This window comes from Lepisma saccharinum, chromosome 16, assembly GCF_977018435.1.
Source record: "Lepisma saccharinum chromosome 16, izLepSacc3.1, whole genome shotgun sequence".
Lineage (NCBI taxonomy): Eukaryota > Metazoa > Arthropoda > Insecta > Zygentoma > Lepismatidae > Lepisma > Lepisma saccharinum.
In genome coordinates this window covers 30,828,836-30,855,797 of record NC_139244.1, presented here as the reverse complement: position 1 = coordinate 30,855,797, position 26,962 = coordinate 30,828,836, and the positions used below count along the sequence as shown (strand labels likewise).

Here is a 26,962-nt window from a genome sequence, read left to right as displayed (position 1 = left end):
ACGGACATTATTATAGAAAAATACATGAATTAGCGGCCAAATACATTGAAAAATGCGAGAAAGCACTTCTACAACCTTCAGAAATTACACAGAAACTCAATTCCGTAAGTACTTTCTCCTGTAAATTTTAAGAAATCCGATTCCCGGCTTTGACAGTTTTACCAACCATTATTCTGCTGTTTAAAAATTAATAGTAATTATGGAATTGGTAGGACAAAATAATCAAATAATTATATAAATATCGGTTACCTTACCTACGTTCAAACCTTACTCTTGATATTGCCGCTCGATGAACAATGAACATACACCACAGAATAGATACACACTGACCAAGCATACAAACAGAAGTCAAATGCAGTGTTGCCACAATCTCATGGCATAAATTCCCTTACCAAGGGGCAACATTTCCCTTTTCGCACTGCACTATTTTTTAGTTTGGTGTCTTAAAATTTCCATGGAATATTGGTATTATTCATCCCATTTCGTTTAAAATTTGGTTCGGATTTCCCTTCATGTGGCAACAGGCACAGCACATTCGACATGCTGCTCGCTGTGCCATAGGATTGGCTAACTTAAGTAATGACGTCAGTTGGTGGAGAAATTTGAGCTGTCATGAACTAGAAAATGACCTGGCAAAACTGATGGCGGCGTGTTTGTGGCTTGTGCACAGCTGATAAGGAACCAAAGAACAAACCTATATCTAATCTGTGCAAAGAACGTCCTTTACGGCGTTCATTGTAGTTGTAATTAATTGTTCTCTTCTCCACCCAATATATGCTATGTGCTATGATGCTATATGACTTCATGTTATTGATATAAATCTTGAGGCATTCAATTTTTGACAGTTTATATTTTCGTAAATCTTTTTTTGGAACATCAGGGTACGCTATACAAGAGTACCCCATCGAATTTTATTCTCTTCTGAACATTCTTGAGTTTTAAGTTGACGTTGCAAGTATTTAGAGCACAGTAACACGTATTTAGAACTTACGGTAACACTTTACTATACCTGAGACAGATTTCTTCAAATTTACAGGAGAAAGTACTTACGCAAATCATTTTCAGTAGTATTGTTGATGTTCGGGAATGTAATTTTGATTCATTTTAATGCGAATGCATGTGGTTTTGTACGAAAATCTATTTCCGACGCACTATTGCTGCTGCCGCCATTTGCTTCCTGAATGAGAGCACAATACGCTCTCGTATTGTCCGTATATGCTAAATTGAACGAAAGGAGTGCTAATGGAACCAAACCTAACAGGCCTAACCTAACCTAGTAGGCATACCTCGTCCCCGTGATGGTTTGTGGGGCTATCGTGAATTTTTGGGCTAACGTCAATGGTTTTTCTGGCTCAAGGAACGATCAACGGTAAGCTATCACCATGTTGTGTGTGGAAATAAACAAGAACAGTAAGTACTCGTAAATGTAAGAAATATACATTACTTTCCTAACAAATTCAATTATGTCACCTAAATAAGTGTTCCGGAATGCAGAATAGTACGTTAGCAATGTAAAAAAGTGCGAAAGAAATGATTCCCAGGTGTCTCAGGTATAGTAAAGTAGTACCGAACTTACCGGAAAGTTACATTTTATTTCTAGTTAAATTTCTATTTTCGCATTATTTCAGTGATCAGTAAGTTAACCCTACAAAGCTAAGGTGAAAAATCCGAAACGCTAAAGCTAAGGCGTAGTCATTTTGACGACCTGGTAACCCATTTCAGCTAGACTCTAGTTTACGTCCTTCTTGCCCACTCCTTCTTACCCGTTTACGTCTTTCTTGCACACTCCTTGTTGCCCGTTTACAAAACCGTGCTAGCAGACAGCCGGCGCTCCGGCTTCCGTAGGGTAAGTAAGTTTTTGTTTTTACACTTTCTGTCTAACCATTCACGGAAACGAGGTATGCCTACGAGGTTAGGTTAGGCCTGTTGGGTTAGGTTCCATTAGCACTCATTTCACCCCTAAATATGTGCTTCATCATCGAAAAATGTCCTCAGTACGTTCAATCACGCATATCCGGACAACATCGGTTTTTCTCTCGTTCGCACCGCAAACGCAAAGAAGCAATCACCATGCAGAACGCAAACGAGCAAAGCTCACGCATTCACAACGCGTACACAAAGACGAGCCTGCAGTGTTGTTAACTTCCATCGGTTCCCACCAAAAGGCAATAAGGACGTAAAGTAGAGTCTAGCCCTCGCTTCCTGAACACTCAAATCTTGACTAGTGTTGTGTTTCAAACGGCAAAGCAGTGTTTCAACCTTCTTAACAGAAAAATTCCCGCATAGCCCCAAAAACCATTCTGGATCGTATAACCATTCACGATAGCCCCACACACCATCACGGTAAGGTTAGGTTGCTTTAGGTTGGGCAATATAGTGAAAAAACTGTGCGTTTGGAAACACTTTGGCAGGGATTACGTCATCAGATTACTTGAACATCCGGTTCAAGTACATGGATGGAAATGCAAGCAACAGCTTTCGTGCATCGGACGGACATTATTATAGAAAAATACATGATTTAGAGGCCAAATACATTGAAAAATGTGAGTAAACACTTCCACGACCTTCCGAAATTACACAGAATCTCAATTCCGTAAGTACGTTCTCCTGTAAGTTTGAAGAAATCTGATTCCCGGCTTTGATAGTTTTACCCAAAAATCTTACAATATGCAGATGATTTCAGTTGCCTAATCATAGGGAAAAGAGCAGAAGAATGCGAACGCAGGGCAGTTAGTTTTTACAATAACATATCAACATGGATGAAGGAAAATGAAATGGGAGATATCATCATCCTAATCAGCTTATCTTTATTTTACTAGGAAGAAAATACACCAAAATTTCCCAGACCTCAAACAAGTAACGGTTATCCCCCCAGCAACTATAGTTAAAAATTTGGGACTGAAGCTAGATTCCAAATTGCAATGGAAAGCACATATTAAAGACATGAAAAAGGTGAAAAGATTATACAACAATTTAAAGCAGTGAGCAAATAAGAATGGGGAGCCCACCTTGACACCCTATTATTATTTTATAAAAACTATTGTAGAGCTAAATTCGATTACGGAGCTATACTTTATGGCAGTGCAGCACCCACACACATCATCAGATTAGAAACACAACGAAGACAGATATTACATATATGCACACGAATGATGAAAACAACTCCTAGACAAATAATACATGCAGCTACAGGAGAGCCACCATATAACTTACGAACAAAATATCTATTCAAAATGCACGGGAAATAATACAACCCATTCACAAACATACTCAGCAAACAAACACAAATGTACAACATAGAGCAGAGATAACATAAATAATTCAAACAACCTCACCCCCAATTTAACCAGGTATAACCACAGTAAAGAAATCTTTGAGCAGAATCCGGGATATAAACGTATATACACTGACGGATACAAAACACCAAAATATGTAGGCAGTGCATATTATGATGAAGCAACCAACAACAGCCAGAATTTTAGCTTATTTCTAGTTTAATTTCTATTTTCGCATTATTTCAGTGATCAGTAAGTTAACCCTAGAAAGCTAAAGTGACTAATCCGGAATGCTAAAGCTAAGGCGTAGTCATTTTGATGACCTGGTAACAGTTTGTTATATCAGAGACACATTTCTTCATTTTTACAGAAGAAACTATCCTTACTCTTTTGCTTTATAGGAAGAGTTTTATTGGCAATTAAAATTGGCCATTTTTTTTCTGATTGTGTTAGTAATAAACAAAGAAGGTTTGACATGATTTAACGTTTATAACATAGGCCTCTTCAGTCTATAAGCAAGCATGCACCATGAATAGGCAAAGGAAATCAAAATAATTAAGAACTCTTTAAGATCCATGTTGACATACCTATAGGTGCTGATATATTCATTCACAAATTTTAGTTTGCGAGCAGTAGCCGTTTACCACTGCAGAAAATCAGCAACAAAGTACACATTCATTCTCTATTGTTATCACAGATCAAATAAAAGGACTCCTTCTTCTGGAGCTATCAACCAAGTGGACCTGTTTGTTATACCCTAGGCAACTTCCTGAAGCAGATTCCATTCTCAGTATGAGGAACGTTGAAATCTTGAAATTTTCGTGAAGTCATTTGACCCTGGGAAGGATTAAGTGTGCTCCCCTTCCTCTTCCCCCACTGCTCTTGAAGAACAGGGGAACCAAGCAGATAGTTGGTGTCCATACTTTGTCAGCCTTGAAAGTTTGCCTCGGGTGATTCGATGAAAATGTTTATAGAGGAAAATTTAGCTCTTCTTCCATGTTACAAATATTCAAGTTAGCAATTTAAGTTGTAAAGTTATGTTTGAAACATTACTTCTATTGAAAAAAGTAACTCTGTTACAGTTACAGCTACTTGATTTTAAAAGTAACTAGTAAAAGTTACAATTCCTCAAAAAAAGTCAATATTACTTGTAACTAGTTACTTCCAAACACTGAATTAAAGGTACTGAGGCTGCCAAGCGCATCATGTGACAAGAAAGGGTGGGGGATATATTTTTGTATTTTTGCGTTGTCATTTTGACGAAGCCTTAGCTTTCTAGGGTTAAATCATTCGTTTGGGCCCAGATTCCAATTGTGTAATTCCGATACCATCATGATATACACATGTGATTTTCCATTAATTCCATACATGTCTGTAATACATAATGGTTTCAAATGTTTATACCGTATCCAACACACCAAAACAGGTTACCCTTAAGAGATATCCAAAGATCTTTGTGTCACAGCTTTTCATTTATTTTTATATGTACAGAGAAATTTCAAAATATACAAAATTTGTTGATGCTGCCTTGAAATGTGTTTATTGGTAGGTGCAATAATAGTATGTTGTTATGGTAAAAAGAAATATATATATAGTCACACTGAAACAAATAGATATCTTTTTGATAAATATGTTTACTTCATGACAAAATATGCACATGTAGAAATGAGGATATCTGAGGAACTAGTTGACATTCTCTCTAACCTTGATATGTGATGTACCCTAATATGCCAGTAATTAAATACTAATTATATTAATTATGAAACATACAAATAAGGAAAATAACACAACTACAGTTTGGCCCAAGCCTCAGTGAGAGTGCTGATATAGTTAATTTTCCTAGGTGATTTTTCTCACTTATCAAAATAATTTAGACCACTTACGCCTGTTTTTACAGTAAAAGAAATTAGATTTGTCAGTCTTACACTTCAGCTTTGTCTACATCATCTCCTGCATTTCCAGAATCACCTTCATTACCATTTTCATCTTCGCTCTCCCCTGTATCTGATTCATGTTTACCAACTTCTTATTCACTTTTAACCATTACAGGTTGTGCACAATTGTTAGAGAAAGCAACATGTAAAAGCCCCCACTTTATTCTGAAGAAACAACTATGGCAGTCTGGAGAAGTTGGCAACATCTAGTGGAATAAGCCAAATCCCTGCCAACTGACTTGACAGTATGGAGAGAAAAAAGAAAAGAATGCTCTTGTATAAATTATATTTACCCTGTTTTTCTATCTACATTCTGAGTACAGCTGACTGCTCATGAGAAGATACCTGTGGGAAGTGAAGTGACGTAGCGAAAGGCGACCACTATTAGGGGTGGGGTAGTACACCGTAAGTCATAAGTACATGCTGTCCATGTTACAACAGGCTCAGAGACACAAGTTGTTGCTGTATATTTTCTTTGAACTTCCTTGAAATACAGGCTAAATAATGTACAGGATAATCAATACAAATGTATTCTGTACACTGAAAAAAAACAACCTGTTGCTGCAGAAATACACTTTGTGCTTTATGTAACTGACAGAAATCAACTTCCACGCACTTCATCAAGGGCACTGACTGTAGCAGAAGACTTCCTGCTACCCCTAAAATCTGCAAATGGGCCAGTCTTTCCATTTACTCCTGCACCCTCTCACCCGTCGTTTGGGGATCTTCTCATGGGCAGACTGCTGTACGTAATTTTTCATTTAATTTCAAGAATTTGTTTTTCAGATTATGTCTTCCAAGGAAATGTTGGCCAAGAAGGATTTGCTCCCACTGCCCAAAACATATCCTGCTCTGTCATTTTATGAGATAGGACTCTATTTTTTGATATGGACTGGAGGAATTTCATACTGCCTTTATAAAGTGTATTTAGCTGGAAATAGTAAGTAATCCTATGGTATTACTCTTCTTAAGCCTATACCTCACACACATCTTATGCAGTAGAACCCTGATTTTACTTCTTTCGTGCATTATACATTTAACTTTCCTTCCCAACAAGCAAAATATAAGTATTTCATGTGGCCTCCCCGATGACGCAGTGGTTGCGTCGTCGCCTTGTAATCAAGGGGTCCCGGGTTCGATACCCGGTGGAGGTACAAGTGGTTCGGATCCCACTTTAAACTGTAGGTCCAGTCCCGATTAGCCTTACTGTGCATAAAGTGGACTTAAAACACCAAATCAACCATAAGTATTTCATGAATTTTGCATTTCCCACATTTTAAGGTCTCCATTCGTAAGTCCCTGAGGATGTTAATATCAAATATACCCTCAGTGAAGGTTCAGAATTGTGTAGTCAAATCTTAAATGCAGAGGAAACTTAATGTTCAAACTCCACATGGTGTATAATAATCAGAGTGGACACATTGGCTGAATTTAAGACCTGTCCATTGTGTTTGTCCCTTCATTTAAGTACCATTTATCCATATAATTTCAAGTATGTTAAAAGAAAAATGCCATCAAATGACCCAAGTACAAATACCAGCATGACTTCAAAGTGATACATAACCCATATTGAGAGTCGTATTTGTCTCTGCGCATGTTACAATAAGTTGTGTGCGGAAAGTTTTAGAAATATTGAGATCATAATATATCAAGATCACTGTCAATACCTGACTCGAGGAATTCACTATACAAGGCCTTACATTTCACAATGAATTGAACTGGAAAGGGAGTATTGCCAAAAGGATGGTTTGGTGGAGAATGAAATGGAAAGATTAATTATTTATTTTGGAGGAGTAGAAGAGAGTGACTGGTTAATGTCAAACCACAATATGTTGTGATGAAGTGAAAAGAATAATAATATGGCACAGCCTCTATTATAAATCCAGTATGTTTATCCAAACTGTTGTTATTTTTTTTCTAAATTTCTCGTAAGCTGCAGTATCGTAGAATGTACAGAATAATTTTGCATTTTTCATCCTTCATAGTTTTTTTTATGTCTATTTCAAAAAAAGGTAAAAGAAAATATTGTCGCATTTGTCTCTGCACCTGCTACAATAAATGGTGTCTCATCCAGGATACACTCTCACATCGCATGCAGTAGAGAAATCTGATGCCATGTTACTTCCAGCAGTGATCTGTGTTTGCTCAAAAGGAGCCATTTTCTTCAGCAATCACAAGTGAAGGAGAAAATGGAAAGTACTTAACAATGACATACAATTCCCTCCTTAGGAAATTTAATAAGGTGGGCTGAGCCAGTACTAGCCAGGGGTATCAGTATCGAAAAGTATTGGTTGGAATTTAATACAGGACAAACTTCTTTGCAAAAATATTTCATGACACTTTCAAGAAGCCTAAGTATCCTGGAAATTATGCAAAATGAATAATTTTTGCAACAACGTTGTGGGGAGAAATGGATTTTGTAATTAAATCCTTATCTCGTGTGAAATTGTAAATGTTTTAAATCAATACTCTGGTAGATAGCTATAGTTCCAATGGAGAACTTATATCTTAAAATTTTAAAAATATTCTGCACTATGATGAATAGTTACAATTTTCAGGTATTTGTATCAAGTTATTCAATCAGCTGTAGTAATAAGTAAGGAAAAAGTAAAAGAATTTCGTCTTCCTTGTTTAATTACTGCACATGCAAGGAACAGTTTTGATCGGGCTGAGACAAATATCTGCAAGTATGTGGATGAAATTCAGAATAAATATTTCAGTCTTGGTGCTTGCGTCCATCAGATAAAAGATACTATGTAAAATAACTATCTGTCATTGATTCTTTTTTATCAGATAAACACCAATATTAATAACATCTGCAGTTTTACCTTTGTAAATAATATTGATCCCATATTTTTAGTGATATACTGAGTTACTTGTGCAATTTTTATCAAATACCTCATGCTATATAATGATTTTTTACTTTATAGATTATAAGCCTTACCTTTTTGAGGAAGATTTTGTACCTGGATGGACTTTTATTAATAGAGACATTGACAGAGCAGATTATGAATGGACAGCATGGCTACCATTTGCTGTTGCAGTAGCCCCGTGGATAGTTACCCATTTTTTTGTTGCAGAAATTATTCATAAGTATAAGAAGGAGGTGAGTTTTAATTTTGCTGTTGAGTTTATTTGATATTGGGCTGGTTGTGGGTGATTTCATATCTGATCCTGTCTAAATTATGTAACCTTCTCCACTCACCTGTCTCCTCATCCCTTTTAGGCCCAAATATTTTCCTAAGGTTCTTATTTTCAAATACTCTCAATTTATGTTCCTCTTTCAATGTAAGGGACCAAGTTTCATACCCATATAATACTACAGGCAAAATTACTGTTTTGTATATTTTAACTTTTAGTTTCTTAGATATTAAACGAGAAGACAAAAGTTTATGAAGAGAGAAGTAACATGCATTTCCTGAATTAAGCCTGCTTTTTATTTCCTCTTTAATATAATTTTCACTTGTTAATATTACTCCTAAGTATTTGAATTTGGAAACTGGTTCAAACGAGTAGTTATCAATAATTAGATTTTGATTATTACTAGGGATGTGCCGAAGCCGATTACAGATGTATGAAAATCGGCCAAAATTGACATATCGGTATCGGAATCGGCAAAAATCCGATATTTAAACCAGTACAGATTATACTAGAGTTTTACCTTCTAATAAATGTTATATATTAGTTTTGTAAGATTTATTGAAAATTAGGTTATGATTCATCATTATTGTAGAGTTTTTGTAATAAAATTATTGCAAACTGTCATTCAGAGGATCAACGTAACTCAAAATCGAAAATAAAACAGCACATTGCTGATCCAGGATCTGCTGTTGTATTGGAAATTCAGAAGTGAGTATTCAAACCTGAAGCAAGTGCTGAGAAAATACTTGGGCATACCTGCTGCATCAATATTCAGTGATTGAGTGTTCAGTGTTGCTGCACAGATTTGCGATAAGAGAAGAAGTAGGTTACTTCCAGAAGTGCTTCCAAAACTCGTGTTTCTGAAGTTGAATCTGGCAGCAGTAAATTTCCAACATTAAGAACAGGAATTCATTTTGCATTTCAAAGAGCTGCTTGTGTACTAATGTTAAATCTCTTGAGAATCCATGTTCTTCTTAAAGGTTCACATAACCAACTTTTGTAGATGCAAATGTACATTTACATCTCTTGAGAATATATATGTATATACATATGATATGCAATAGAAATGTACATAGCAAATTTATTTTTGTCATGCTGAAAATAACATCCCATTTCTGTTTAATAACCTTATGTATCGGAATCGGTTAAATATCGGCATCGGTTCCAAAAATTATCGGCGAGTACATCGGCATCGGTGAATTTTCAGCTTCGTCACATCCCTAATTATTACCTAACACTTGGTTTCGGCCTGTAAGCATATATTTAGTTTTCTCTTTGTTAACTTCCAAACCTATCTCTTTAGCAGTTTTGAAAAATATCTTAGTATTATTCTTAATTGTATTTATATCATCCCCTAATAAGTCTACATCATCTGCATATGCTAACAACTGAGTCACACCATTTAATTTTAGTCCTTCCTTAGTTTCTTTTACCTTCCTAACAGCATATTCTAAGGCAAGAAAAATCAAGTTTTGATCCTATAGTCGAAATGTCTGAATTAAAACGCTTTTCAGGCTCTGAAAAGCATAATAATACAACATTTTTGTGAAAATCATCTCTGGTTTGGTCTGTATAGAAAATGAGTTTCAAACGAATATTAGCATTTAACACGAATTTCTCGAAAAACCAAGTTTGATACTATATTAAAACTCCTCGAAAGGGTTAATGTTTATCCACCAAACTTTCTATCTTCTCCAGAGAAAAAAAAACAAAAACAATCAGATGATGTTTCAACATCATCAAGCTTCGCATATTATGCATCAAATATACAATGTTCACATACAGGTTCCAGTATCTGAGCAAGATATATATAAGTGTAATATTTTCATGTAAAGGCTTTCTGAAATTCAGGGTTCCTCTTTAACCATAGTGACCACAAATAATTCAGAATTAATAAGAACCCTATCAAACTTATATTGTGAAATGGTAGATATCCACATGCCTGAATCGTTTTTATTGGAACAGTTTGTGTGTTCAGCTAACAAGTGTAGAGATAGAAAAGAGGATTAATATTATTATTTTTATTTTGATTGCAGCTTCTCCCAAGTTGGTACCTTTGTGTATCAACGATTTTTACAGTATACCACTTTGGACTTATTGCAGTGCCAATTCTGTGGCTTCAGCCATTACTAGTCTGTGCAGCATTGAGTTTGCAGTGTTCAAAGACAATTGTTTGGCTATTGATAGGATTTCTAATAATTATCAATAATTTTCAACCACTTTCTTATGTAAGGGTATGTATTTTGATAACAATTTAAATATATTTCTTAATTTGACACATGATACTTGATTTAAGAAGGATACAAGGTAATATGATGGTAACTTTGTTTTTGTTCATGCACATGTAAATGTTTTTCATGTCACTGAAGTTCCCGAGCTAAAGCGTCAGCCTGGGCATGTGTGTTCTGTGAGTGTCTATCATCAATTTAATTTAATTATCACTTATCCTCATCATCGAAATTAGCCAAAATTGGCAGAAAAGCAATGCTAAATAGTAATAAAATAATAACATGGATCATTATGAGAAAGCTGCTATTTCACATCACCTGCCATCAACAAATTAAAAACATGATTAAACCACAACGCATGCCTTGTTTTGTTCTTCAAATTTTGAAATTGACCTTGGTCCTTGTTCATGTCTGCAGCGATCATCTGTTGTTTGCAGGGATCTCAGAGTACCATCAGCTTCAACTATTAGGTGGCATCTTCTGCAGATACATGATCAGGAAATGAAGTATTTATACTTTTTAACCCATTGTGACTATTTTAACATTTCCATGACTCTTTCTTTCCATCCCTGAAGAAAGATCAAAGCCAGTCTCAAAATTCTGAGGGCAAAGCAAGTTGTGTGTTGGATTTTATATATTTTCTAAAGAGGCTCATTATATTTAGTCAACATTATTTTGCGCTACTTTATAAAGTTTATGAAACATGATTACCTTTTTCATCTCTTATTTGATTTACATGCAGCAAAACCACCATATCGTGATCAACAACATTTTCATCATTCATTTTTACCTGCCACTTCAGTTTTTACTGCATCCATAGTTAATAGATATAACAAATTATTGCAAATAGTTCTGTAGTTTGAACTATATAAATATGCATATACACAAGCTTTTTGCCTTTCATTTTATTGTTACTTCTTTTTTTACTATTTTCTTTTGTTCAAGTACCCTAGAATTCTAGGAAGAAATCCAGCAATCGTTTTGGTTTATTACAATTTGAAAGAAATGTGTACTGAAATCTTACAATAAGGCATATTCTTTCATTTTCTTGTGCCAGGGTGCACCAATTTTGATGTCCTTACTGGTTCCTGCCGATGGCAGTGCTGTAACATTATCTGTTTCAAATTGTTCAATATAACTATAAATGTTGAGGTGGCTCTTGTGCCCTTTTTTATAATGTAGTGCCGCTTATATTGATTCATCAGTATTGGCTCAGCTATAGTAATAACTAATCCAATGATTTCTGAATAATTGTTTGCATATTTTTCTTTGGAATACAAAAGTTTCAAATTTCGTAGGCTGTTTTTTATGTACAATTTTTTGAGTTCTCATTCATGCCTTCTTAGTAATTATGAGTATACATATTTTTTAGCGATACTTTGAATATTCTGAAGACTGGGATTATATACTGAGCATAACCTTAGCATGGACTCAGCTGCGTGCAGTTAGCTTCTTTTTCTATAAGGCAGATTTGAAGACGTCTTCACCACAGGATTGTAAAACAGTCTGTGCTAGTTTGATGGCTCTCCTAAGTTATTGTTTTTATCTTCCTGCCACATTCTTTGGACCTCTTATACCATATGATGCTTTTGTAAATGGAGTAAGTTGACAGAAATCTATTTATTTTACATCACTATTGTGCAAAGTCAAAATTTTGTCATTTATGTTTCGGGGAATGAAAGATGCAGTAGAAAATTAATACACCAAATGCCATTATGCACTTCACACATAAATTAAATATATTTGCAGTGGGACAGGTTGTGACAAAAAATATATCACTGCTGCAATACCTTCAAGGTTTTGGAAAAGTCCAGAAACTGAGGACAAAGCTTTTCACATGAATTTCTGGACAGTGAACAGATTTGTCATAGTGCAGTTTGTGGTTCTCTTGAGTATGAAAAATACACTCAGCCTGTGTGACTGAGCCCCAATGATGGTATAATTTACAGCACTGGGAACTCTATCATAAATGTTCTTATGGGGATTTTTTTTGTGTAGACAAACCAATCATTGATTTTATACTGATAAAGTGTTAATATAAGTTTACATTTTCTTAAGCCTGTGACTAATTAAAAATATTCTAATAGAATGTAGAAAAGTGTAAAATCAGGAGGAAAATTCTAACATTTTAGTAAATAATGATTACAACTTTTGTTTTTACCTGAAATTTTTACCTGAAAATAGTACGAATTTCACAGTGTGTGCCATTCCAAGCCAAGGTATACATTGTCCACCCTACCACCTCAAATTTGGATAAAATTTGTTACAGGGCATCTTTAGACAGATAAGAACCTGTATTTTTCATTTTTGTAATATCTCTAGTTTGGAATTTATTTTCATTTAAAATTTTCTGCCAAAAGCTTCATTTTTTTAAATTGCATACTCAGCTTTAACTTGTACTTTTTATGAACAATTATTGACAATATGTTTTTAAATTTACCATATTTATTCACAATTTCATTTAGATTCCATATACCACATGTAAAATATAATTAAATGTCTTCAAATGCTTGCAGTTTGTGTTAGAAGTTTATAAACTTGTTTTCAAAAATGTGTATATTGGCCTCTTAACATTTTTCATTTACGGTTTTAGAAACCAGAGTTAAGTGGTGTTGGAAAGAGCACAAAATTTGGTACATGAAGGTGAAATAAAATTTCTTGGTATTTGCACCCCTATCCTTCATTAAGGGGCTAGGTAGTGGTACAGAAAGGAAGAGGAATGGATGCAGAAAACAGGGAAAGGAAAATGAAGGAGAATGAGAGATAGAAAAGAGAGGGGGAGAATTTTTTTTTATGTAAGCGTCACTTTTCTGCCACTTTTGACCAATCATGATGGTGAGGATGAAATTTTCGAAGTGACACTCCCAAAGAACACCCATGTGCAGGCTGGGATTCAAACCTAGGACAGCTGGTGTAATACCGTGTTGTGATAACCACTCTGCCACAGAGGTTGGAAAAGAGACCTAGAGAGATAGAAGGAAAGCTAAATATAAATAAAGAAAATATGGGACAGGAAAGAGAATGGAAAATATAGGAAGAGAACTGATCAAGAACAGAGGAAGTAAAGATGCACTAAGACTGAGAAAAAGAGGAAACAAGAAAATAAAAACAAATGCAAATAAACAGTCGACATCCATGCCAAAGTGGTTAGCACATGCTTTGATGTGTCGGGACCTGCGTTCAAATACCATCATGGGCATGCTCATTCTTTGTGAGTGTCCCTTCCTTAATTTCATCATATTACCATTCACCCCCTCATCGTCGCGATTAGCCAAAAGTAGCAGAAAAGCAATGTAAAATAACCTAAATTCAATCAATCAATCATTATATGGGAATAAGTAGACTTTTCCTTATTTCGAGGGTGAGGGTCACGTGACCTGGTAGACCTGCCTATGAGTATCAGCAAAACTTTCACCAAATCCATCTGTACTTTTTACTTTCATATATATATAATGATTTTCAGTCAATAAATATGCATGGTATCAAAAAAAGTCCTAAAGAATTTTTGGTGGTTGCGGTAAACGCGGTTTAAAATTACTTACGTGAAATTTAAAAGATTTCGTAATTCCGCGTTGCACAATTTAATGGTTCAATCCTATTAATTTCGAAGATCCACTGTCTTCATTCACAAAAGGGTACTGCGTTTGAAGCGGAGATGGTACCGCGTCAGTACATTGTTTGTTCCCAGGCGGCGGTGGTTGCGATTTTTCCCGTTCGGCAGCACTGGCGCGCGCATCTTGGTTTGCGTCGTCTGCTTCCTGTTGTCCGGTGGCGTTGTCAGTTGGGGGTTGGGGGGCTGGGCCGTGTTGCTCGGTAATGTGCCGTTCCTGTTCCCCGCGTGGCTGGAGGGGGGTCGAGTAACACCATCAAAGAAACCCATGCTATCATCCAGCAGAAACCAGCACTAAACCTGGACAATGGACAAGCACACCCAACTTGGCACCCTGTCCTCAGAAAGATCCCCGACCTGAAAAAGAAAAGATGCTATGCACATACTCGACCCCCCTCCAGCCACGCGGGGAACAGGAACGGCACATTACCGAGCAACACGGCCCAGCCCCCCAACCCCCAACTGACAACGCCACCGGACAACAGGAAGCAGACAACGCAAACCAAGATGCGCGCGCCAGTGCTGCCGAACGGGAAAAATCGCAACCACCGCCGCCCGGGAACAAACAATGTACTGACGCGGTACCATCTCCGCTTCAAACGCCGTACCCTTTTGTGAATGAAGACAGTGGATCTTCGAAATTAATAGGATTGAACCATTAAATTGTGCAACGCGGAATTACGAAATCTTTTAAATTTCACATAACTAAAGAATTTTGTTTATCACATTAATCCTAGGACTGACCCAATAGTGATACTATTGCCAATACTCTTACTGAATCCCTTCAATACTTTTGCTGATATTTGAAAATTGATTTATAAATTTTAAAAAGTAGTTTTTCATTAGAACATGCAATATAATATAGCACAGTTATTTTTAGTTGTCTTTATTTTATCTGCGATGTTTCGTCCTGGTTTACCAGAACTTTCTAAGCTTACACCAAGATACACATGCTAGTCTCTGTACACTTCTAAGGAATGAATAACTTGTCCTTGTTTCCTCTTAGGCAAACTTTTTTCCACCTTGCAGGTGTCATAGCTGACTGTTTCTCCCCCTCCATCCTGTAACCTACTCTTCTTGTCTTCCCTCCCCCTCCTCCTGGTGGCACTGACCTTTCCTTTCTTCTTTAACTGGTCTAGCAATTCAAAATCTTCCATTTATTGTGCAGGAAATTGGAAAGAGTTCTGGGATACCAGGATGAAATGTCACAGATAAAATAAAAACCACTAAAAATAACCATGGTAGATTATTTTGCATCTGCAAAAAGTGGTTATGCGAACCTTTACGAAGAGCATAGATTTCATTAGAACTCTACCAGAGTTTTGCTTTAAAATATTAATAATTTTGTATGATATAATCACAATACTCATTCTCCCCACAATGTTGTCAGCAAAATAAGAAAAAAATATGCACTTTGCATAATTTCCACAATATTTAGGCTCCGCAAAAGTATTGCATGCTAATTTTATAAACCCTGTCAAATTTCCCTAATTCTGGATAAGTATCAACTGGTATCGATGATTGAATTTGAACTGATATTTTCCAATGGCAATACATTGTTTTCGGTCCAGCCCTAATTAATCTCTATCCTTTTCAGATTTTGCAAAATCCTAAGGAATGGAAAGTGGGACAAATCTTGACAACAGTTTTGCAGCTGTTACGATTCCTCTGGTGGCTGATTGTCAATGAATTATTTATACATTATATTTATGTCAGTGCCCTTCAGTTTCAACCAAAGGTATTAAGTTTCTTCGACTCGTGGGCATTTTATGGTTTAGGGTACTGCATGGGACAGTTCTTCATGACGAAATATACTGTGATGTATGGAATACCAGCAGTTATTGCCAGAGCTGAACAAATCAGTGCTCCTGACCACCCAAAATGCATTTCTAGGATCCATTTATATTCAGATATGTGGAGATATTTTGATCGAGGACTCTATTTATTTCTTACAAGGTGAGAGAGCTTTTGATTTTTGTATTATATAATTTTTAATTTAATATCTTAGATGTCAGATAGAACTCTAACAACAGTTATATTTCTCAGTATACGCATTGAATGCAAATCTCAGTAAAATATAAAAAAAATGATTTGTAATAGAAGGTTCATACTGACCTGGAAGTCCTGGAAAAATCATAAAATATTGCAAAAGCTGGAGGAATTTGGCAAATGTTAAATATGATTGCTGTTCATGCTATGAATATGATTTTTTTAAAAATTTGTAAACGCTAGTTTGGTACAATGGGTATCATTCTAATAGTAAATGCTATTTTTTTTCTTAAGGAAACCCAGTGTTGTCATATTTCCATTGTAAAAAATATTGTAAGCTGGCTTTAAAAAGTTAAAATACTACAGAATGGTGTGAAAATTCATTTGAAATCCAAATAAGTCTTGAAGCTTTCCTGGCGGCAAGTATCGAACAGGTCAATTCTAGAACAGTTTCCAAACTTTTGAGAGCTAATGTCACTCTCATCTTCTCGAAAGCTTTGGAACTGTTCCAGAATTAACCTGGTCGATAGCCCTAGAGAATTTATTCATGATTTGAAGTTATCTAGCAAAATGAGTGGGAACTCTGTAATGTGATTATTACATAAGTAAATATAAGAATATTTTAGTAAAAATCTTGGAGAGAGAACTTGATATTATTGCAAATTAAATGTCATATTTTGTAGGGGTATCATAGTTTATATATCAGACTATTCTAGGCTTAAGACTTTCTCAGGTGACAAAGTTAATTAGATACAGTGGAAACTTGATTTTGTTTGTTTCTGGCTGCCGACCTAATAATATAAAATCTTCTGTTACTTGTATTGATGTCAGGAAACTTAAATGTACTTCAGTGCAGTTCATTCACAAGTACAACTCGATCAATATCCCACAAGATGGTTGTCCCAATTGTGACAAATTATCCGGATCCACTTCTCCCAATTTTGGCATTTTGATTCGCTTAGCCCAGCATCCAACTGTACTCTTAACAAGTGCCACACTTTTGCTTTCCGTCATTTTAACTGACTGCTGCCTGTCAAACGGCCATGAAATTACTCACATATATATGGAAGATATACAACTTGCTGGATACAAATTCCAACCTTTTTGAACAACCGTTTTACTTGCATATGGAGATGTTTCCTGGGCCACTGTAATAATCTTTGTGAGACCTCATATGTAGGACTGAGCTGATATTGACTGATCAGTATCAGCTGGTAATAGTGGTATCACTATTGGAAAATATCTGTTGGAATCTAATCACTGGTACCAGCCGATACTTATCCAGAGTCCACAAATCTCACAGGTGGATGTTTGTGAGTGTCCATTCGTCATATCATCACCCATCCCCATCTTTGCAAATTTGCCAAAAGTGGCTCAAAAACAAAGTAAAATAAAGCATATCAATAAATAAATAAATAAAACATTTCATATTTTCGTCAAAAACAAAAAAAATCATGCCTCCATGCATCGTTATTGGTGAGTATAAGAGGTGCATCTTCCCTCTTTTTCACAACCATTAGATGTCAATACATGCTAATTTAATGCAACTTATGGCCACAATTATTATTATGGAAATTTCTGGTAAGAAGTAATCTTATTTAATTTGTTTTTGTCAACAGGTATATAAAAGCTGCATGGTGTGGTCAAAGAACTGATTTCAAAAATGAATTATTTGCTTCATTTTTGTGTTTTTTGTTTGTGTACCTATGGCATGGGAAAATGCTTCGAATACTAATTTGGGCTTCTCTAAACTTTTTGGGCATTACAATAGAGTCTATTGCCAGACGAATCTCTGCAACTAGTTCATATAGAAATTGGGAAGTAAGTAGTTTTTTTCATACATATTTTACATAGTTGTTTGGTTTTCATTGCAAAAATCTTTAAATAATTTGTGAGGAATTTGTTTGCACATTAGGTCCAGAAAATAAAATTCAATCCAGAGTGTTTACCTGAAACAAAATTTTCAATGGATCTTCTCCTACGTAATGTAATCATTTATAATATTTTCGTAAATATTACTCCATTCATTACAACCTTTTAGTGAAGTGTCTCATAACTGACGTAGTTCTAGCCTCTGCTACTAGATGGCAGGGTTCTTCTCACTTGAACTTTGATAGTTGCTGCCTCCTGGTGGCAGATTCTTGTAGTAGAATCCCAAGTATAGAAACAAGTAAAATGAATTCACTCTACTGGCTGACAGCAGATTGGGAACGTCGCGTAACAAGCACCATGGTTTTCTCCTGCCTACGTGACTTCGTGCAAGGAAGCACGATCCGTGTTGCATTGGTACAAAAGAATTAGATGCCATTTGTATTTGTTGAATACGCACATGTGTTATATATACGATTGATGCAATTGATTGGTTTTTGCTAGGACTGATGTTACGATTTCGTAGAACTACATGTGTGCATCAAAAAGTTACATTAAAATTATGTAGTGTTATAGACCTGTGAAAAGTGCAACGAGAAATGAAGCCATTCTTAAGTGAACTATGTATATCCAACGGGATTGTATTTCTCAATTAAAAGGAATTGCTTTCATAAACTAATAAGTTGGTTACGCAAAGATAAAATCGTGTTCGTTCCCATGAACTCGGATATACCGAAAATGCCAATGCCGAGTCAAATTAATCTTTCGTGTTCATTCCTTTTTTTTAACGTTACATGCTCGTATGTGGTGCCTACTATACTTTAAACATTATGATCGAAAAGCTCAGATCTAAAGATTGTCACGCTGATAGTCCTTTCGTTTCTTCGTGAAGTCGAACTTAAAGAATTGATAAAAAAAAAATTGAATAAGCCAATCAGCAAATCAATTCCTTATCGCTTGAAGAAAACCTCTACTGCAAAAAGAATAAAGTTAGTAGTTTCTCTCCTTCGCTAGTAACATTAACTAGTTCCATAATTGACGTGAAAAACTTAACAAACACGAAGTAGAAATCTCAAGTCATGCTTAAGTATTGTATTACGAAATATTATAGCCAATTTGTGGTATAGTCGGAACTAGCTTTAAATGTACATTAATAATATTGCTGGACGTTGTAAATAAATTTAGTCCATGAAATAAGATGTGGCAAAAGAACTGTATTTAAACAAGATTGCGCGCAAGTTGTGAGTTTGTGTTAAAAATGAAAAATTGATATTCTTCAATTACTAGATCGTCGATATGCATGAATTGTTTATGAACTGTTGCATGTTGAATGGTACGATTGAATAAACTTGCATCTTGTTAGTTAATGAATTTGTTCGTTCTTAAAAAAAAAGCAATCACGAATTCCTACGTTTTGACCAAGTAATTGGTGATAGTTGTAATTTGCATGATTAGATTATTAAGTATCTAGTACCACACTGTGTATGCAAAACAAATAGAGGAACGCACACCCGTTAACCCGGAATGTTGCTTGTGGTTATGGCGCATGCGTCCCTTCATTAAAAAAAAAAATGAAAATTGAACCAAGTAAATGATTATTGACTCGATCACGTGCATACACATATCCACGTTATAAGTTGTGTTGTGTATGTGAAAAAGGAAGAGCATTATTGATTGGCTTAGCCTCCTCTCGACAACCTTTACATGTATGCCTACTTACTTGTTGCATAAATTGCATTTTTTAATACAGTGGGGGAATTACCCCCCCTTTACTCACTTGTTTATCCTTTTATCACTTGACTCTTATGTAGTCTCATTGGGATAAAAAGGGAGAAAACATAATTTGTGACTCCCTGGTTTGGTTTTTGAATCGCCTTACCATCTTTTGATCCCTTTGTTTGCTTCCTCCTTTAGTACTCTCGGTATTGGTTCTTAAACTCAATTAGGGGTCACAGTAAGCACAATTTAATTTTTAGACCCTTCAGCATTTATGGACTGGGATGTAAATGTTTTAGGTATCTGACATTTTTTACTATTTCTTTAAAAACATTTACTTTTTTTTGTAAGAATATAAAATGCTACTATATGCATTATGGCTTTAAGAAGTAGATTGTAAGTCTCTTCTAGCACCAGTGTTGCCATCCCAAAACAATAAAACAAAACAAACATTAAGAAAGAAAATATATTTTTTTTCATTTCTAGAGAATTTCATGTTAAATGTACAGAAGAAATTTTATTCTCTGGTGGATGGATTAGTTATTGCTATTATAATATTTCAGATGAAACACATGGATAGCAGATGGAGAAGACGTTTCTATGCAGCCATAGCCAGCCCTTTGTTCATGATGTCCGCATTATCATGCTTTTACTTCTTTGCTGGTGTCGAAGTTGGAAATATGTTCGTAAGGAGGGTATTACAAGGTAATGTAAAATTGTAAATTTTGAGTAATTTTAATTTATGCTGTGATTTTTATGTGGACTGTACTGGAAACATATATTCATATTCTTTTCCTCACTGTTGACATTACATTTTGCATTCAGTGTTGTCACTAGTTGAGAAAATATGGGAAACTTGAATTTTTTTTTAAGAAAAATGGTAGTTTCTTCTAACATATGTGTGAAGTAATTGTGTAACTTAAATCCTTCGCACCTAAATCTAAATGGACCAACTTTGGCGAATCAGTTTAAAGAAAATTGCAAACTGACAAAATAATTTTAATAGAAGTAACATATAGTGAACTAGCCTGAAATTAAGAACCACAACTATGGGCAGAATTTGTCATATTCATTATTGAATTTAATATACAGGGTGGGATAAAAGTTGCCTTCCCCAAAAATCAGCAGTGTACATTTTTGGAGAAAGCAACATTTATCCAATCCTGTATTATAGAATTGATAGAAGGTAACAACCAGCTGCCTATCTCCAAGGTGACACTTTTAGTATGTTGTGTGCAATGGCAACAAAATAATGTATGATGTTCGAGAACATCAGAGGAACATTTCTGATTATTCTTGTAAGTCAATTTTAACAAATTAGTAAATGTAATGTTGTAAATGTCTTATCAAATGACAGCTGTTGGAAAATACATGTCCTCCAACCCCAAATAAAATGTATGTGGTCTACTTGATGGCATAATGGTAATGCCATTACTAGGGTTAGGATTTTCATGGCAGCATATTTTTTTTGGTAAGGGTGATGTGTTCCCTAAATATATAGAAATTCATATTATGCAGAAACTAATTAAGTTAAGGTGCTTTTAAGGGCATATTTTGGTATATTTGGCCATTTCTACAAGATAAAGCATATTTTGATGGATTTTCGGTCATATTCAGCATATTTTCGGTTTTTCAAAGAAATATACAGTCATTTTCCAAGTGGATTCATTCTTACTCCCAGGTCCACTGGAGTTTTTTTTTTTACTGCAGCAAAATCTTTTTCATTTGTAATTGAAAATTTACAGAAAGTATTCATTGTGCATTTCAACTCGTGAGGTTTCATATGTATATGAAAATATTTCAGCGTAAGTTAGATTTTGATGTTTGAGTTGTAATGAGTTGGTGTTTTAAGCCCACTTTATGCACAGTAAGGCCAATCGGGACTGGACGTACAGTTTAAAGTGGGATCCCAACCACTATGTATATTGAGGTTTGAAACAAGTCTAGTTATACAGGCATATTTTTCAAATGATAGTGCATATTTTGTAAATTATAAGAGCATATTTTATTTTGCATATTTTGAGGACTTTTATGTCATAAAAATACTAGCCCTGGTCATTACTTTGTAATCAAGGGGTCCCAGGTTCAATACCCAGTGAAGGCACATAGTGGTTCGGATCCCATATTAAATTGCCAATCAAGACCTGATTGGCCTATCTGTTGTGTATGAAGTTGACTTTAAACTGAAACTACTCGAAATCCTGTGTGCACTACTGAATCAAGGGGTCCTGGGTTGCAATTGGAATTCCACCTGGAACAGTACACACAAGAGGTGAATGATTGTGTACACCCAACCAAATTCATCACACCTCTGTGCCTGATCAGTTTGATTGAATTGTTGTTTTAAGTCCACTTTATGCACAGATAGGCTAATCACGCTGGACCTATAAATATAAAGTGGGATCCGAACAACTGTGAACCTCAAATCCCTTGATTACAAGGTGATGACGTTACCACTGTGTCCATTGTAAAGTTGAGTATTGCATTTGTGTCATTGTTGGTGGCATGTTCCATTACATTGGCCTGCTCAGAGAGGCTTAAATTCAAGTCTTACATGTTTTTTTCCTTCGAGATGTGTATTATCCCTGTCTACAATTGTTTCGGGTGTCCTAGCAATTTATTGTTACTGATATTTGCATTGCACACTACACACATCTGTAGTGTTCAGTACTTTTATTTTTTTATTAGCTATTTATAGCCATCTTTCTTGGCCCCATTAAAACAACATGCCACAAAGTTGTTGTTTTTTTCAACCCTTACCCCAGGGCCTTCATGATACCATAGTAGCTTACACTGGTGCCCTGTAATCAAAGTGTTCTGGGGTGAATCACTGATGGAGGTACATTGCACAGTTGTTTACATCCCACTTTAAGAGCCTCCCCGATAGTGCAGTGGTAGAGTCGTCACCTTGTAATCAAGGGGTCCCGGGTTAGATACCCGGTGGAGGCACATAGTGGTTTGGATCCCACTTTTAAGCTGTAGCTCCAGTCCCGATTAGCATTACTGTGCATAAAGTGGACTTAAAACACCATATCAATCAATCACACTTTAAACTGTAGTTGCGCCATAGCCTTGTAATCAAGGGGTCTCAGGTTCGATACCCAGTGGAGGCACATTGTGGTTCGGATTCCACTTTTCCAGTCCCAATTAACCTTTCTGTGCATAAAGTGAACTTAAAACTAAAACTCAATAAACTGTAGTTCCAGTTCCAATTACCCTATCTGTGAATTAAGGGGCAAATCCACTTTATTCAAATAGTTTACTGAAATGGGCAAATTAAGAAATTTAGTCATAAAAATCATACAATGAAGGTTTCACTGTATTTATATCAATTCGTGTAACCATTAGGTAAATATTTTTCTTCTTTTTTTAGGTTTTTGGCGAAAGTCAACATGGGTTCTTCTTTTCTTCCTTTACTGTGGCTCTCATGTTTCCATGGAAGTAAAAAACTGGGAGTATAAAAGAACAAAGAAGATCTCGTGATAAATAGAATACAGTATATCAAGGTATCTGATGCTCAGGGTTGCCAGGCATCCCATATTTTAACGGGCAGTCCCCGTTTTAAGTAATATGACCTGCATTCTGTGACAGACTTTTCTCAGGGTATCAATTGTACTGCATTTGAAAATTACATTTTCCCCAGCTGTTTCCATGTTTCTTTGGATGACTAGATTATCTCTTCCTCACCATTGATGGTGCATTTTGGGGCAGGTATTAATTTGAGGTATTAATGGGTGCTGTTGTAAATTCTGTTCAATGTATTTCACGATGAGTGGTACATGTGCTGTTCTGATACAGAGAAGATAAAGCAATTGTATAGATTTTGCAGATATGGTAGGAGGGAAAATATTTTCACTTGTGGTAATTGGTATAAAGCAGGTTACACATATTACAACAAAGATTTTTCAATAGGACATGGTCACAGCAGTGTAATGTAGCATGCAGGAATGGAGTACAAGCCATGCTTCTGCATCTCTACTGCAGTGTAGCTGTCAAATCCTTGCCCTGCCAGAAAGAAACCTCTTCAGTTAAACAAAGAGATGAAAGTCTGTACATTCAAGGCCAGGGCTGTACAGGGAGTGGTCCAAGATATCTCACCTGAAGTGATGCAAAGGGCCCCTGTGTACTCAGCTGTATGGGGTTGTGCACATTCGATTGGCCTTCCGTGAATCGTCTGCACCATCGTCTGACCATACTATCACTCACGACGTTCAGTCTGCACACCTTACACGATTGCTGGTGGCTCTGTGCCAAATTCTGAGCATGCAATGAAGGCTACATCGCAGTCGGTGGAAGACTGTATGAGAGCTGCAATCTTTAACCTAGAACTATCCTAAAAATGCTGCATTGCAACTGTACCAGATTACAGCTACATGCCACTTCTTCCTGCCTGCATGTGTGTGTGTCTATCTCTGAACACTAGTGCTGCGTATAGGTGCCATTGGAGCTTTTTTCAGGATGCCCCTCGTATATGAACTTTCAGAAGCTTTTATTATTAGTGTTCCTGTTTTAATGTGTGGTTAGCTAAATCGGGTACCTATACAATGCAATTCTATAAATTTTTGCGTTAAATTTCTAATACCTACATACCATTTTCGTCAGCATTAATGGTATAACTGCATGTTGTCAGTTTTACGGTACTTCACTTGGATATACTGTACTGAAGCAGAAATCCCATTGATATGACACTTTATTTTGTTCGATTCAATTGTCTCACTTATATGCAAGAGTTAAGTTGTTTGCTTTACAGAGAAGAGAGAAGTAGCTGTATGCATTGAAAAATGAGTCCGCACTCATGATTCTTGCAAGCAGAGGGTTCCAAACCTCAGGGGAAATATCAACATATAACACCGAGAATGTATAAGGAGACTGATAAATTGTATTTCCTAATCAATCACTCTTCACTCTTATCTCATTTAGTCGTAACTTTAAAAATAATCAAGTATTTTATTTTAAACTTACTGCGTATGATAAAATTCCGTAATCCTTCCCTAGCTTGTGAATTGTAATAATTTTCCAAATTCACTATTTTGCAGTTTGAATTCAAATCATAGAGAATGGATCTGTGTGAGTTTATTATTTCCATTTGCAAAAACCTCGATTTAGTTCAGTTTGTAATTGTCAGGGAAAAATGTAAATTTTGTCCTGGAAAACCTGGAAAAGTCAGGGAATTTCATTTCTGCTTGTTTGTAGCCACCCTGATACTGTACTCCTATAAAAAAATGTTGTTTAGTCCACCCCCCTCCAATCTAGATATATGCCTGGCACAAGTATTTGAACAAAAGCATAGTGATTTCTGATGTATTTCCCCACATGTTGCAGTTGTAAGTCGATTAATACTTTAAGCCAATTATTAATTTAGATAAAGCACATTAAAAATTAAAGTTTTTACTAGCCATAGCAATGTTTTGGTATTTTTCATAAGTTCTTTCCATCATGTGCTTTGTTCAGTTACATACTCAAGTACCAGCTTCTGGAATTGGAAAGAATAAGTTTCACTTTTATCATTGACACAGACTGAGATAATACGTACCATCTTGTTGGTTGAACAAGTTGACAACTCACGATTTCACCACTGAAAATCACAGGTTCCTGTCGAGTTACTATGTGAGTGTCCCCTTCTCAATTCCATCTAAGCATCATTCATCCTTTATCGTAATTAGCTAGAGGAAGGAACTACCTAAAATACAATCATAATATGGTTCCTAGTGCGAACTTCATATCAATCCACAATTCCCACACAGTACTGACAACTCATTGTTTTTGCATAAAAAATATGCCAAAGATGGCTGTCAAAGTTTCAAGGATATCATTCCTGTTGGGTGGATGAAAAGGAGAGGGAAATCAAATAATATAGAACTACTGTTCAGCTAAGTAGTTGAAAACTGAGTTTTATATTTTGTACTTTTTGTACTGTGTATGCTACAAAAAAATAAAGAATACTAAAATCTGTTATTTATTTGTTTCAATTATCCTGATGCCATTGCTTAGCACGAACCTATTATGAATGACCAGCATAATACCAGAGCAACCAAAAGTTGCAATAGATAGCTCATGGTTGCAGTTTGTGCGAAAGAGGAGTAGGAACAAGAGGAATAGAAACAGGTGTATCATCTTTTGTGAGAAGAGAATACACTGGATTTTAACATTTCGTGAACTGTCCTGAAATTTTTTTTCATGTAGAACTGGAATGGCAAGAAAAACTGCTATAAAACAACAAAAGTAGACTAGAAATTAAACACTACTCCAGCTTCTCCACCAACAGTACTGTAAAGGACTGTTAATCCGTTTTTGTTTGTACCCACAGTGTCTTTCTGGAAACTAGCACCATGAGAACCGAAATAACAAGCTCCAACATTAAAAAAAAAATCATAGAAAATATGTTTTGAGTTTATTATTATTTACCAAACCTTCCTGAAATCTATAAAATGTCCTCTTTCCAATAATATGTTACAATTTATTTATATCTCACATTCAGTACCAATAAATCATTGTCACCTTATAATCAAGGGGTCCCGGGTTCGATTCCCGGTGGAGGCACATAGTGATTCGGATCCCACTTTAAACTGTAGGTCCAGTCCCAATTAGCTTTACTGTGCATAAAGTGGACTTAAAACAACAAATCAATCAAGTACCGATTAATCTGCCCATTCCTTTACTGAATAATAATAAAGTCTGTTAGTAAAGAATGTCAACATACATCAGTATTGACAGCATTCCACATTTCATAACTAAGAGGAACAGGATATTTACAGGTGAATTGGGATCATTTACAATGGAGCCCCAATTTTACATTCAAAGGTTTTAAATTTTGCTACAGTGGTCCCAATGTAGTAAAATGATAAAATTTTCCCAAACTTTTTTTTTTTTGAAGCCATATTGTGCACCAACCGTGCAACAATTAGGATAGCATGAGAATCATTGTTATCTTGTTTTAGAACATAAGTTATGAGGCGTGGTTTCATCTACATGAACATTTTTCATGAATTGACTGACTACTGAACTCTGAGGGAGGAAAAACTGCTGCTTCCAACAGGATGGGGCAACATTCTACACTTCTCCCATGTCCCCGCAGCAGTCCACAAGGTCCTCGGAAAATATGTAGATACTACATTCTCCTGACCTTTCAACCAGGCACGTATATTCTAGGCTAGCTTGGCTATCTCAGAAGCCCAGACTAAGTACAGGAAATAATAGAGT

General features: G+C 35.8%; 2 protein-coding genes across 2 annotated transcripts in view; one reads left to right on the top strand and one right to left on the bottom strand.

Annotated features, from left to right (window-relative positions):
* lds (transcription termination factor lodestar) overlaps positions 1-332 on the bottom strand; it is a 62,777-nt gene extending 62,445 nt beyond the window's left edge. The window contains exon 1 of the mRNA XM_083137927.1: positions 255-332. The gene's annotated coding sequence lies outside the window, so the exon portion shown is untranslated. The remainder of the gene's footprint in view (positions 1-254) is intronic.
* A 5,676-nt stretch (positions 333-6,008) lies between these two features.
* Positions 6,009-25,717, top strand: rasp (protein-cysteine N-palmitoyltransferase Rasp). Its single transcript, XM_083137925.1, has 8 exons — positions 6,009-6,149; positions 8,140-8,315; positions 10,387-10,584; positions 11,951-12,178; positions 15,786-16,144; positions 17,797-17,998; positions 20,326-20,467; positions 23,136-25,717. Exons 1-8 carry the CDS (start codon positions 6,014-6,016, stop codon positions 23,243-23,245), a joined length of 1,551 nt encoding a protein of 516 aa, XP_082994051.1. The 5' UTR covers positions 6,009-6,013; the 3' UTR covers positions 23,246-25,717.
* Positions 25,718-26,962: the final 1,245 nt, after the last annotated feature.

Bases quoted from the DNA above. Each gene is read 5' to 3' on its own strand.
- rasp (XM_083137925.1), top strand. From the start codon at position 6,014: ATGTTGGCCAAGAAGGATTTGCTCCCACTGCCCAAAACATATCCTGCT. The intron at 10,585-11,950 runs GTATGTATTTTG...CATATTTTTTAG, and splicing joins AACCACTTTCTTATGTAAGG to CGATACTTTGAATATTCTGA. The intron at 17,999-20,325 runs GTAAGTAGTTTT...ATAATATTTCAG, and splicing joins GTTCATATAGAAATTGGGAA to ATGAAACACATGGATAGCAG.